We start from the raw sequence: 14,646 nt of genomic DNA on the forward strand, positions 1-14,646 counted from the left end.
TTCCAATCTCACTCCCCAAGAGTAGCAATATTTAGAAGTCTGATATAAGCTTTATACCTATAATTATATATGTGTGAATGTGTGTGTGTGTGTGTGTGTGTTCGTATGTATATTCACACTTTTTTTGTGTGCATTATACAAAGTCAGTTTGAATTAATAAGTCTGAATTTCAGATTATTTAATAAATTTGGTTTCTTACTTTTACATACATTTGTCTACATTCTACAAACAAAATTAAAACTAATTTCCTGGAAAAAAGAGAAAGAAAAGAAAAAAGAACTAATTTTCTGGTGACCAACTTTACAAAATAGGTAAGACTTCAGTTCCTTTTTTTAAAAAAAGATTTATTGATTTTTTTGGAGAGAGAGAAAGTGCGGGGAGGAGGCTGTGGGGTTGAGGGAGAGGAGAGAGAAACTCAAGCAGACTTTGTGCTGAGCAAGGAATCTGACACTGGGCCCGATCTCACGATCCTGAGAGTTCCTTTCTTTCTTTCTTTCTTTCTTTCTTTCTTTTTTTTAAAAGATTTTATTTTATTTATTTTCTTTTTTATTTTATTTTTTAAAGATTTTATTTATTTATTCGACAGAGAGAGAGAGAGCACAAGCAGGCAGAGGGGCAGGCAGAGGGTGAGAGAGAAGCTGGCTCCCGCCAAGCAAGGGGCTGGATGCGGGGCTCGATCCCAGGACCCTGGGACCATGACCTGAGCCAAAGGCAGCCACCTAACCAACAGAGCCACCCAGGTGTCCCCTAAAGATTTTATTTTTGACGGCATGCCTGGGAGGCTCAGTTGTTGGGCATCTGCCTTTGGCTCTGGTCATGATCCCAGGATCCTGAAACCAAATCCCGCATCGGGCTCCTTGCTCGGAGGGGAGCCTGCCTCTCCCTCTCCCACTCCCCCTGCTTGTGTTCCCTCTGTTGCTGTGTCTCTCTCTGTCAAATGAATGGATACACTCTTTAAAAAAATTTTTTTTTTTAGTAATCTCTACACCCAGTGTGGAGCTTGATTTTATAACCCCCAAGATTAAGAATCACATGCTCCAGGGGCACCTGGGTGGCTCAGTGGGTTAAGCCTCTGCCTTCAGCTCAGGTCATGATCCCAGGGTGCTGGGATGGAGCCCCGCATCTGGTTTCTTGCTCAGCAGGGAGCCTTCTTCCTCCTCTCTCTCCGCCTGCCTCTCTGCATACTTGTGATTTCTCTCTCTGTCAAATAATAAAATCTTAAAAAAAAAAAAAAGAATCACATGCTCCACTGACTGAGCCAGCCAGATGCCCCTCAGTTCCTTTTAATGAAATTGATGAACACTTAATTTTATAATCAGCAATGGTCTTTGTTAAAAATAATTTAGTAACATACTTACAAAAAAATCTGCTCTCTTAACCAGCTTAACATCCCACTACCTCTCAAATAATGTTTCACCAGGTCTTTCTTCACAGCATGCACAAAAACAAACAGCAGGGATGCCTGGGTGGCTCAGTTGGTTAAGTGTCTGCCTTCGGCTCAGGTGTCGATCTCAAGGTCCTCAGATCGAGTCCTGCATTGGGGTCCCTGCTCAGTAGGGAGCCTGCTTCTCCCTCTCCTTCTGCTACTCCCCCTGCTTGTTTTCTATCTCTTTCAAATAGAAAAGAATAAATAAATAAAAATAAATGAAAAGCAAATAGCAGTCCAGCCCAGGTGCTATGAGTCAGAAGAGGCTACAATAAATTGTTCATTACTTTTCAGTCTCTTTATTTCCTGATATTTCTGTTTTTCTTAAGTAATTACATAACTAAGGCTTCCAAAACTGAAAATAAGCAATTTTGGTCCCTCTAAAGTTTCTTAGGTTTATAGGTAATTTCCCAGAACTTGTTTGGTCCTGGGAAAGGGACTGGGGGTAACGAGTAAAACATGTTTCTATCCTCATGGAGCCCACAACCAGCTGCTAGGATAATGCAGGACGAAAAGTCAAAGAGGTGGTCCAGGAGAGAAACTGCTAGAGGATCAATCTAAGAGGCTGATAACCTTAAAGAGAATAGAAAACTCAGAGGGTAGGGAATTCTCAAAGAAATAATGCAAGAAATCTTCCCAGAACTGAAAGACATGTGTTTCCAGTTTGAAAGGGCCCAGTGAGTGTCTAGTTAAATAAATAATCTTAAAGATTTATTTATTTGAGAGAGAGAGAGAGAGAGAGAGAGAACACTTGTGTGCACCAAGAGGGGAAGGGGTGAAAGGGAGGGGTGAAGGGTAGCGGGAGTGGGAGAGAGAGTCCCAAGCAGACTGCACTGAGTTCAAGGCCAGGCTTGGGCCTGATCTCACGACCCTGAGACCACCACCCTGAGACCACAATCCTGGCCAAAATCTGACTGCGCCACACAGGCGCCCCAAATAAATAATACTACTATTATTTTAAAAGATTTTATCTATTTGTGAGAGAGAGAAAGAGAGAGAACAGGGGCAGCAGGCAGAGGGACAAGCAGACCCCTCGCTAAGCAGGGAGCTTGATGTGGGACTCGATCCCAAAACCTTGGGATCATGACATGATCTGAAGGGAGACGCTTAACTCAATGAGCCACCCGGGCACCCCCAAATAAATAATCTTAAAAAGACCAATTTCACAGCCCTTCCTTGGGGAATTTCTGAAGATGAAACATGAAATGCCTTTCATGAGCCCTTGTTACAGAAAGCTACTAGATGTTGTCCACTATAGGGAAGGAGTGAACAAAATAAACAATAAATAGGACTCCTGAACTACGGCAAGGGAATTCCCGTGATAAAGGGTCAACCAGAGTTGAGCAACATATCCAAATGGGAACGGGAGTGGCTCTGGGGTTGGGGGAAGTGTGGAAAGTGGAAGTGACAGGTTATCTGAAATGTTCCATTATATGTAAAATTGTATTGGGAGACTACTGAAAAATAGAGGAAGAATTTCTAACGAGATAGTACAAAGTCGCTTGGACTGGGAAAGTTAAACTCTCTCCTATGATTCATTAGTCTGGGAAGATAAACAGATAATTGCTAATGTTTCTCCCACACTGCCATTAATAACGTGTCATAATGCCCCCAGAAAAATCCCTCAAGCTAGGCAGCGTGGGAAATTTTGCTGATAAGAAATAAGACCGGTAAGGGACGCCTGGGTGGCTCAGTTGGTTAAGCAGCTGCCTTCGGCTCAGGTCATGATCCCAGCGTCCTGGGATCGAGTCCCACATCGGGCTCCTTGCTCAGCAGGGAGCCTGCTTCTCCCTCTGCCTCTGCCTGCCATTCTGTCTGCCTGTGCTCGCTCTCCACCCCCCCTGATAAATAAATAAAATCTTTAAAAAAAAAAAAAAGAAATAAGACCGGTAAGAATGAAACATCACAATTCTGCCTAGAAGGTCTAAGTCACTTTGACACAACAAGGTAACTTTAACTTCCAGTCCAGGTGCACAACTTGAGATAAGGATGTTCCTGCCATGATATTCCACAGTCACCTTCACTTTGTGGTTTCCAGGGACATAGGAGCCTGGGACCACTTCACATTCCAGACCCAGCGCTGATCCCTCTACACATAGCCCTGCTTTGTGCCTATCAGAACGTTGCTTCATCTCCATTTGCCCTAATCACCAACCTTCTCCTGCTCCAGTTCTGTACGACCTACCATTTCTTTGGGGAGACATCCCACGATCGCTCTGGTGTGAGGAATCCCTTATTGTATGGTCTACAGGTCTGTCTACACGAGGCTGAGGGTGAATGAACAAGGACAATTTGGAGGTCTTTGAAATTTGCCCAAGACCCTGGCTGCGTCTCCTGGGCCCCCTGCCTCAGTAATAACACGCATATCTAAGACCCTGGAGCCTTAACCTGCTCAAGTCCTCTCTGTCTCTGACGGCATCAATTTTGTACTCCATCTGGACTCTGATGATCTCAGGCCCTTCAGAGCTGGGTTTATTATTTATCTCTTGAGTCTGAGAATTCTAATCAGACTTTGGTACCGTCAGTGAAACACCCTTTCCTGTCTTCTGTCTCCTTGTCCAGTATATTTTTCTTTCTTTTAGATTTTATTTGTCAGAGAGAGAGAGAGCGAGAGAGAGAGCGTGTGCACGCGTGAGCAGGGGGTGTGGCAGGCCGAGGGAAGACGAGCAGCCTTTGAGAGTGATAGTAGTGTCAGACGGGTCCTGAGCTTGCTCCCCTCGCTTAGAATCAGAGAGAGTTTGAGTCTCGTAGATCACCGAGTACAGGATAGGCCTTATAGATTTTGTGATGTCATCTTGTCCGTCAGCCCGCCTGTTCCCTCACTGATGGCAGAAGGTAAATGCTACCTGGAGATCCCAGCCTACTCTCTATTCTTCACCTGCAAGCCGGGAGTGGTGTCCTCATTAGGGCTCCTCCTCTAGGGCTGCCCATGAGGACGTTAGGGAACACTGGGCACAAATGGGGAGCTGTCTGGTGAGCAGCTCTCCCCTTTGTCTTCTTCGCCATGGGAGGCTGGTGGTTTTCTGGGTATTCCAGATGTGCTCACATCTGCCTCCCCATAGGAAGCAAGAGATTTTCATTCAGCCACCAAATTTCACTGAGCTGCCTGCTACAACCTGGGGCAAAAAGGTGAGAGGGAGGACCAGAGGAGATCTTTGGTATGAAAGAGCCCCCTGGTACCCTTCCTTCCCTGAGACTCATCTCAAAACAAGGCCAATTTCAACATGTAGGAGCCTAAAGGCTGAGGCTCATCTTTACGTATGGAGAGTCTAGATCTCATGTTTGTTTCAAAAAAGAGCTTGTATGTATTTGATATGTAAGCTCCTTAAACAGGATTTCATGTAAGTTCTCAGATATATGGACGATTCCTGATGCAGTCCTGTTTCTGTGGATGAGTGACATGGGGACATGCTGTTTGACTTCCAGAAAACTTCTCCTTTTTCTGCTCTCTTCAGCAACTGCTTTATCTATATTCCTGTATCTCAGGGTCATGGCATTTACAAAGCTGGAAGGAATCTTTCAGATCAAGTCCAATCCTTCCACTTTACAGATGAGAAATCCCAGCGGCTTGCTCAGAGCCATGGAGCTCTCAGCCGCAGAAGCAAAGTCTGACACCACAGTTCTGTGCCCTCCCCTTCGGATGCCCAGGCTTCTGAGCTCTGTGGTTTTCACACATTGCTTAGGCTTCTCGACTTGATCAGAAAGGGCTCCAGGCCACTGAATGTGGACTTTCTCATACACATCTCCCCATTCTTTCCCTTCAAGACCAGAGATTAATGAGGTGCTTAAAATTTGTACTGAATTCATATTTGTGACTGTCTTTGTATATGTCTTCCTAGCTTATGCTTTGGTACAACTTACTACTTTCTAAGGTGGGGAAATAGAGAAGAAATAGAGAAGAGCTAAAGTTACAGGTACTTACTTAGCATTAAAATATCAACCACAGGTCCTGCCTTGAGACCATTTAAGTTTTCATGTGGGGTTGGTTGGGATAGAGGTATGTAGGGAACCCTTGACAAATTTCTGAGGCACCTTTACACCATAAGATATTGATGAGTGACAGAAAGAGTTTAATCCTGAAGAGGTGACCTGATGTTGAGCTTTCTTCTGTAGGTGGCCACAATGCTTTGATCTACATGAAAGGCTGGAGCAAGGGATCAGCTGATTTCTAAAAGTCAATCCATTCTTATTTCATCCAATTCAGTTCCCATATGGCTGTCTTTGTAAGTCAGTTCAGTGAGAAAAATAGCTATTAACTGCCGACTATACAAAATATTGTGTTAAACATTGGAGACAAGATGAGAGAGAGTTTTTGTTTTTGAGGGGATAGGATTCTGTAAGGCACATATTTATTTATTTTAAAGAGAAAGAGGGGCGCCTGGGCAGCTCAGTGGGTTGGGGCCTCTGCCTTCGGCTCAGGTTATGGTCCTGGGGTCCTGGAATTGGGCCCTGCGTCAGGCTCTCTGCTTAGCAGGGAGCCTGCTTCCCTTCCTCTCTCTCTGCCTGCCTCTCTGCCTACTTGTGATCTCTCTCTCTGTCAAATAAAGAAATGGAATCTTTGAAAAAAAAAAATGAGAAAGAGAGAGCCAGCCTGCAAGCAATGAGTAGGGGGAGGGGCTGAGAGAGAGGGAGAGAATCCTCAAGGAGACTTCCCACTGAGTGCAGAGCCTGATATGGGGCTCTATCCGAGAACACTGAGATCATGACCTGAGCCCAAAATCAAGCGTAGACCCTCAACCGACTGAGCCAGCCAGGAGCCCCTGTGAGGCAAATATTTAAATAATCTCCTTAGAATGGGGTAGTATCTTATTAAAAGATTTTATTTTATCATACTGTGAGTAAAAAGATTTCTGGAAACAGGCTATTAATCTCCAAACTAATAATGCTAGCAAGCTCTGCTTTGGAAGAATAAATCACCACACTTTCTAGGGATAGATTCCCCACTGATGAAGGCTCTGTGTGAAATATTCTGTGAGGGTTTATATGTTCACATTCTCCAATGTGCACGCACCACACTTAGCACTGTGGTGCCGTAACAAAGGCACTGGATCAACAATCACAGTGTAGGATAAACTTCTGTTTCCTTCCATGTAATTGTTTTGGAAGGCTACATTATTTAACCGTTTGGAGGCAATTTACTCATCTTTAAAATGAAACCACTGGCTTGGTCAGAAGAGCATGTGATGGGGCGCCTGGGTGGCTCAGTGGTTTGGGCTGCTGCCTTCGGCTCGGGTCATGATCTCAGGGTCCTGGGATTGAGCCCCGCATCGGGCTCCCTGCTCTGCAGGAAGCCTGCTTCCCTCTCTCTCTCTCTGCCTGCCTCTCTGCCTACTTGTGATCTATGTCTGTCAAATAAATAAATAAAATCTTAAAAAAAAAAAAAAAGAAGAGCATGTGATTTTTTTTTTTTTTAAAGATTTTATTTATTTATTTGACAGAGAGAGATCACAAGTAGGCAGAGAGGCAGGCAGAAAGAGAGAGAGGAGGAAGCAGGCTCCCTGCTGAGCAGAGAGCCCGATGCGGGCCTCGATCCCAGGACCCTGAGATCATGACCTGAGCTAAAGGCAGCGGCTTAACCCACTGCGCCACCCAGGCGCCCCGAGCATGTGATTTTTGATCTCAGGGTTTTGAGTTTGAGTCTCATGTTTGGTGTAGAGATCACTTACAATAAAGAAAATTTAAAAAATAAAATGAAAGGGATTAGAGAAGATGGTTTTTCTACATTCTCTTGGGGCTTTTGACATCCGAATTATGCTATTCCGTATCTGAAAGATGATATATATGAACAGAGGAACTTTGAAACCTAGATTCCCCATATTTTGACAGTGAAAAAAGCATAAAATAAAATATTAAAGGAATAATAGATGCTTGAATTATACTAGGCCTCACATTTTGTAGATTTCTTTATCAGATATCTTCCTTAGTGTTTATAGATCACAGTCATTTCTGTTTTAGAATGTTTTTTTAAAAAGATTTTATTTATTTGAGAGAGAGACAGTGAGAGAGAGCATGAGGGAGGAGAAGACTCCCCATGGAGCTGGGAGCCTGTTGCGGGACTCCATTCTAAGACTCTGGGATTATGACCTGAGCCAAAGGCAGTTGTCCAACCAATTGAGCCACCCAGGAGTCCCATAAATAAAAGAGGATCTGGGGGCACCTGGCTGGCTCAGTTGGTAGAGCATGTGACTCTTGATTTAGGGGATGTGAGTTCAAGCCTCACACTGGCCCTAGAGCTTACTTTGCAGGGGGGCAGGAGAGGATCTGGTTTTGGATCATCTATCATATCATCAGATGATGTTTGATAATCTACCAGACAAGGGGAAAACATTAAGCACTTACATAAAACGCATACCTGTATGGGTGTCAAAAACACACGACTATAATTTTAATCCCGCTTCAGGCGGGATTATAAAGAGAATTTGCTCACCTTGCTCGAGGTGCTATACCCAACCTCCTCCTGCAGGAGGCGCTCCAGACACCTGCCCTGCATTTACTCCATCCATTCCCCACTCCTCTGACTCTTCTACACTCCCATCAGGCAGGAGTAGGTAGAAAATGCACAGCTTTATGTGGTAGTGTATTTAAGGTGTTTAAAAATCCCACATCAATACCTGACTGAACCGCCCCCAAAACAAAACAAAAATCCCAACTAAAATATGCTGCATAAACTGACCCCAACCAAAGATATATAAGGTCCATTGACCTTTTTAGTTTTCTAGGAGGAGAAACTTACTGTCATTAGTTCTTTTCCATGTGTTCTGAGGTATTTTAATTCTATAAGCAAATTAAGGCTCACTGAAAATAAAAGCTATTTTTTTAAAGCTAAAGATTCTCCATCTTTCTCTAGAAAACTTTGAACCTAAATGACTACGAAGCATAAAATTTGAATTACAGAAATGTTCATGGCTTTTAATATCTCACCTTCAAATTGCTTTCATTTTCTCAGTTTTTCCTCAGTCATTTTATTTTATTTTATTATTTTTTTAAGATTTTATTTATTCATTTGACAGATAGAGATCACAAGTAGGCGGAGAGGCAGGCAGAGAGGGAGAAGGAAGCAGGCTCCCCGCTGAGCAGGGAGCCTGATGCGGGGCTCGAGCCCAGGACTCTGGGATCATGACTGGAGCCGAAGGCAGAGGCTTTAACCCACTGAGCCACCCAGGCGCCCCTCCTCAGTCATTTTAAATAATGCCTTACGAGCTTTATTTTTTCTCCATACTTGAGGGAGGAAAAAAAAAAGTATCTGAAATGAAGAATTAGCTTGAGATAACTTACCTCTACCTTGGCTCCACACCAATTTGGATTTCCGATTCTTTGAGCAGGTCAGTGATTTGGGGAACCAGTAAAAGAGATGGGCTATTCTTCTGAAGGTCCTGTTGAAGTCACTTCTAATGGCCATAGCTAAAACTATGAATGTTCCAGAATGACTCCCTACAGAAAATATGGATGAGGAAAGCACAGTAACACCCACATATGACACTTTAGCTGTGAACTCTCTTCCAGCCAATATGTCTGGGGACCACCTGTTAGCCCTAAATCCCCTTCCCCTGTCATTCCTTTGGTTTGTCCTTTAGACCTTAGCCCTCATAACTTAGAAACTGTATTAATAGATGTTCTTTCTAAAGAAAGCGTTTTAAGCTTCAGAAACTCTAACCTATTATAACACTTGATAATTTTTAAGCTAGACCGCCCCTCCCCCTTTCAAAAAAAACACAGTTACTTTCAATGGAGGAGCAAAGTTACCAGTATCCACTAAAATTCAGCATCCAGCAGAATTTCAATGCAATTTGTAGGACTTGGTGATTAACAAGCTGCCTCCCAAAGCCATAGCCTTGAGTGCAGTTGTTTTGTACAAATTTAAAATGTTTTATATTGTACAAACTGTAAACTTTTCCAGTGAAAACATCATATGTGTTTTAAACTCTGTCAAGAATTTATCTTTGAAAAAAATTTTGATTCTTAGAAGCCAAGAAATGTGTAAAAGAACAAAGATTCTTGCTAAGATTCCGTTTTGGAATTTGACCCTTAGCTGAATATTTTTCTAGACCTTTAACATTATTGTGTACTATTTAGCAGACACCAATGTTTAGCTCTCTACTAAACAACTGCGGCTGAGGTTCTGATCATCCCACCTGAAGCTATGTTTAACCACTAGTCCTTGTGCTTTTTGCCAAAAGAAACTTAGGATAGCTTGCTTAGTCCCTCAACATCCTGATGTAGTATCTGAGTTGTGTGTTTATACACCACACTAAATCTTTGATGCTGATTTGTATGCTAAAAAACACAAACTGTATTATTACCAGTTTTTATTTCCACACCGCTGTCTTTGTTTTCTATTCCATTTTTGGTATTCTTTAGGATTTGGACTTTGAGTCTTCCTGTAAGTGACAATTGGGGAGGAAGTCCAAATAAAACAACAGTGTAAGACTTTTGAAGATACTTAGGTCTTTACGTTTATTTATTTATTTTTAGTAATCTCTATCCCCAATATAGGGCTCAAACTCGACCCCAAGATCAAGTGTTGCATACTCTTCTGAGATAGCCAGTAGCCCCAACTTTAGTGTTCTTAAAAATGGGATGTGGGGGCACCTGGGTGGCTCAGTTGCTTAAGTGTCTGCCCTCAGCTCAGGTCATGATCCCAGGACCCTCGGATCAAGTCCCGTGTCAGGCTCCCTGATCAGTAGGGAGTCTGCTTCTCGCTCTGCCCCTCAACCTGCTCATACCTTCTTTTTTCTCTCTTGCTCTCTCTCAAATAAATAAAATCTTAAAAAAAAAGGGACATGAGTGATATATCCAGCTAAAACAATAGTGTTATAACTCCCTTATATTTTCAACACTTTGTATTTTCAGCACTTCTGAGTTTGTATTTTTTTTTTTTTAAGATTTTATTTATTTGACAGAGATCGTAAGTAGGCAGAGAGGCAGGCAGAGGAGGTGGGTAGGAAGCAGGTTCCCTGCCGAGCAGAGAGCGCAATGTCGGGCTCTGGGGCTTGATCCCAGGACCTTGGGATCATGACCTGAGCCAAAGGCAGAGGCTTTAACCCAGTGAGTCACCCAGGCACCCCAGTACTTCAGAGTTTTAAACATTGGAGTAAATTTCCTACAGCACTTTTGAAAGACAAAGCACAATGCGTAACAGACGTTTCTGAGTGGGGTGAAATCAGAAATAGTAGGCTTACCCTGGTTGTGACTGTGATTCTGAAGGGAGAATAAATTTTTGATATATCAGTTGAGATTGCTTATTCCTACTGATAGTGTTTTTTAAAATTTTTATATTATTTATTTGTTAAAAAGATTTTATTTGATAAAGATCACAAGTAGGCAGAGAGTCAGGCAGAGAGAGTGGGGGAGGCAGGCTCCCCACTGAGCAGATGTGGGGCTCAATCCTAGGACCCTGGGATCATGACCTGAGCCACAGGCAGAGGCTTTAACCCACCGAGCTACCCAGGTGCCCTGGTTTTTTGTTTTTTAATATTTTATTTATTTATTTGACAGAGAGATAGAGAGCACAAGCAGGCAGAGCAGTAGGCAGAGGGAGAGAAAGAAGCAGGCTCCTGAGTCCAAGGCAGGGCTCAGCACCTGAGCCGAAGGCACACGCTTAACCTGAGCTACCCAGGCACCCCCAATAGTGACTTTCTTAATTCCCAACAACTTACCTCTTATTTTTAGCACAGAACACCATAAAAGTGAAATTACTGCTCAAAAAAATAACTGGAAAGCAAGATAAACCCAAGTTTATTATAATTCCTTTCTGGATAATTTATGGATAAATATATTCTAGAGTAAATATTTTGAGAAGATCTTTCACATCTAAGAAGTCACCCTGCTTGACAAAGTGTAGAGGTCTGTAAGGCAATCATATAGTATTTGGTCATTTCCAAAACCATAGAACCTGGAACTTCATAAGATATTATGGGATTATTTTTCACCTTTCTTCCGTAACCTCTAATTCCTTTTTTATTTACTCAAAAAGATTGTTTTTTTCCCATATGCTTTATGTTCACTTGAGTTTTTATTTCTTCTGCTGTTAGAACTATAGCTTATGTAAAGAGTTAAATCCACTAATTATATACCATTTTTATATCATTAATCCCTACCTTTTGAAAATATATCACAATATTGAAAAAAAGGCTACTACTAAACTGATATAGCCTATTGGGTTATTATTAGGTAAGCACACTAGTATGTATCACCATGTATTCATTAACTTAAAATGTTCTGAATGAGGATTGTATTTTTGAAGGTAAAATTTAAAAGCAAGAATACTAGGGATGCTTGGAGGGCTCAGTCCGTTAAGCATCTGCCTTCGGCTCAGGTCATGATTCCAGGGGCCTGGGATTGAGAGCAGGAGGCCTGCTTCTCCCTCTCTCTCTCTGTCTGTCATTCCCCCTGCTTGTGTTTCTGTCAAATAAACAAATAAATAAATAAAAAAGCAAGAATGCCTGGTTTCCATGTTGCTGTTATGGGGAATAAAACATTAAATCTTTTTTTTTTTTTTAAAGATTTTATTTATTTATTTGACGGACAGAGACCACAAGTAGGCAGAGAGGTAGGCAATGAGAGGAAGGTAACAATGCTTCTTGCCAAGCAGAGAGCCTGATGCGGGGCTTGATCCCAGGACCCTGGGATCATGACCTGAGCCGAAGGCAGAGGCTTTAACCCACTGAGCCACTCTGGTGCCCCTAAAACATTAAATCTTAACTGATATTCACGTGGAATGGATTTGTTCTTGTCAATACAACTCATAAAAATTCAATCCCCACAGCATGGGTTTATTTATTGGTAATCTTTCTAGAGGTGCTGAAAACTAATCTGCAAATATGTGAACTGATCCCATAATAATAGTAAAATTTTACCTAATGTTCAGTGACATGAACATTTAAATTATACAATCAAATACATACACGTTAGATAGTCCAATGGAAAATTACAATCAAGAGGGATTAAACAAACATCCCCTCACTCCAGAAACTCTCAGACTAAACAGGTATTCTTTTTTTTTTTTTTTTTTAAAGATTTTATTTATTTGACAGAGATCACAAGTAGGCAGAGAGGCAGGCAGAAAGAGTGGGGGGAAGAAGGCTCACCGCTGAGCAGAGAGCCTGATGCGGGGCTCGATCCCAGGACCCCGAGATCATGACCTGAGCCGAAGGCAGAGGCTTAACCCTCTGAGCCACCCAGGCGCCCCTAAACAGGTATTCTTAACAGGTATTCTTGACAGGGACCATTCACCCACATATTTCTTTCTTTTCTTTTTTTTTTTTTTTAAGATTTTATTATTTATTTGAGATGGAGAGAGAGAGAGAGAGAGAGCACAAGACAGGGGAGGGTCAGAGGGAGCAGCAGACTCCCTGCTGAGCCAGGAGCCTGATGTGGGACTCAGTCCCTGGACTCCAGGACTGTGACCTGAGCTGAAGACAGTTGCTAAACCGACTGAGTCACCCAGGTGCCCCATGCATGTATTTCTACAGTATGTATAGGTGATACTTAAAAATTCTCTACTACAATAATATATTGATTTGAGATTTCAAATTAAAACCTAATCCATTTTCAGGGGCAGCTGGGTGGCTCAGCTGTTAACGTCTACCTTTGGCTCAGGTCATGATCCCAGGGTCTTGGGATGTAGCCCCGTGTTGGGCTCCTTGCTCAGCGGGAAGCCTGCTTCCCCCTCTCTCACTCCCTCTGCTTGTGTTCCCTCTCTCCTGGTTTCTCTCTCTCTCTCTCTGTCAAATAAATAAATAAATAATATCTTTAGGAAAAAAAAAAAGAAAACAAAACCTAATCCATTTTCAGTTTCCCAATGTTCATGTTACTCAAATTTATTTACTCTTTGGGACATGCTATCTTTATGATATGCAGGTTGTGCATAATCACACTTCAATAATCTGGTAAGTCAGAAACCAAGACCGAAATCAGAACCACAACTTTGTTGGATGAAATAACTTCTTGCTGAGTCCATCCTTTAATATACGACTCTCGATAGATGTTTCAAAGAGAATGTTCCCTTTGGATTTGGATAGCATAAATTTATTGTAGACTTACACTAAACTAGAATCAGATTTAGAAGAGAAACAAAACTGTCCTTGTATCCAGTAGTCTGAGAATGATTTACCATCACCACAGATATTTTTTTTTTTTTTAAAGGTTTTTTTTCTTTTTTTTAAGATTTTATTTATTTATTTGTCAGAGAGAGAGAGCAAGAGCAAGCACAGGCAGACAGAGTGGCAGGCAGAATCAGAGGGAGAAGCAGGCTCCCTGCGGAGCAAGGAGCCCGATATGGGACTCGATCCCAGGACGCTGGGATCATGACCTGAGCCGAAGGCAGCCGCTTAACCAACTGAGCCACCCAGGCGTCCCACCACAGATATTTCTTTCAAAAGACAACTTTTGTTTCTCAAACTGCTATAACACAGAAAAATACAAACTTTTACATTAAAATTGAGAAATTTATTGATATTTTTTCATGATGGAGTAAGCAGAAATTAAACAAAAAATGTACAGCTTCAAACAGTGGAAATAATCCTAAAATTCTTATGACAGTTACACACTTATGGCCAAAATAAAATGAACAGTTTTTAATAATTAAATCACTTTAAAAATTCTGCTCAATAATTTATCTGAAATTAAACACATGTGACGATAACTGGGTTCTGGGCACCTTGTAAAATGAAATGTCACTTTACCCTTCCCCCAAAATTGTGATCCTAGTAAAACAGTGGTTCAGTTCGGCTCCTCACCCAAAGAAGCCACTTCTCCATACTATCACTTGTAAGCAAGTCAATTATCAGTCATTTCTGATCTGTAAGGATGACAAGTTTGGTTCCACTTAAAAAATGTTTCCAGTAGGCAGTCAGAGATGTAGAACTCAGCCTTACTCAGAAGAGTAGAGGATCAGTATTTCAACATATCAGTCATGGCTTTCTTCTAGAGCTCACTGAGGTCAAATATCCTCATTTAATTATAAATGTTAAAAGGTAAAATTACATCTTAACAGCAGCCAAAAATTTATATCTTTTTTTACGTATTTACAATATTGTACATATTTACATGACCACATCAAATACTGAATTGTAGAAATAAGAGACCATTTACAGAGGCATTCATTTAATGCCCCAGCATTATTTTCTTGTGCAAACTAAAGCTGTTCTCAAACTTCCCAGAAAGCTAAAGACAGTCAACATTGCGAAGGCCGCCATCCATGGTTAAAGAGCCAAACCTAA

The 14,646-nt window shown here is 41.8% G+C and overlaps 1 protein-coding gene and 1 long non-coding RNA gene across 2 annotated transcripts in view; both read right to left on the reverse strand.

Annotated features, from left to right (window-relative positions):
* LOC309868452 overlaps positions 1-9,002 on the reverse strand; it is a 46,332-nt gene extending 37,330 nt beyond the window's left edge. Inside the window, exon 1 of the long non-coding RNA XR_014313699.1 lies at positions 8,702-9,002. This is a non-coding gene — a long non-coding RNA (uncharacterized lncRNA). The remainder of the gene's footprint in view (positions 1-8,701) is intronic.
* A 4,849-nt stretch (positions 9,003-13,851) lies between these two features.
* TBK1 (TANK binding kinase 1) overlaps positions 13,852-14,646 on the reverse strand; it is a 48,882-nt gene continuing 48,087 nt past the window's right edge. The window contains exon 21 of the mRNA XM_082738299.1: positions 13,852-14,642. Coding sequence (XP_082594425.1) covers positions 14,591-14,642 — 52 coding nt within the window. The 3' untranslated portion in view covers positions 13,852-14,590. The remainder of the gene's footprint in view (positions 14,643-14,646) is intronic.

Source organism: Mustela nivalis (genome assembly GCF_964662115.1).
Source record: "Mustela nivalis genome assembly, chromosome: 7".
In the NCBI taxonomy this organism is placed as follows: domain Eukaryota; kingdom Metazoa; phylum Chordata; class Mammalia; order Carnivora; family Mustelidae; genus Mustela; species Mustela nivalis.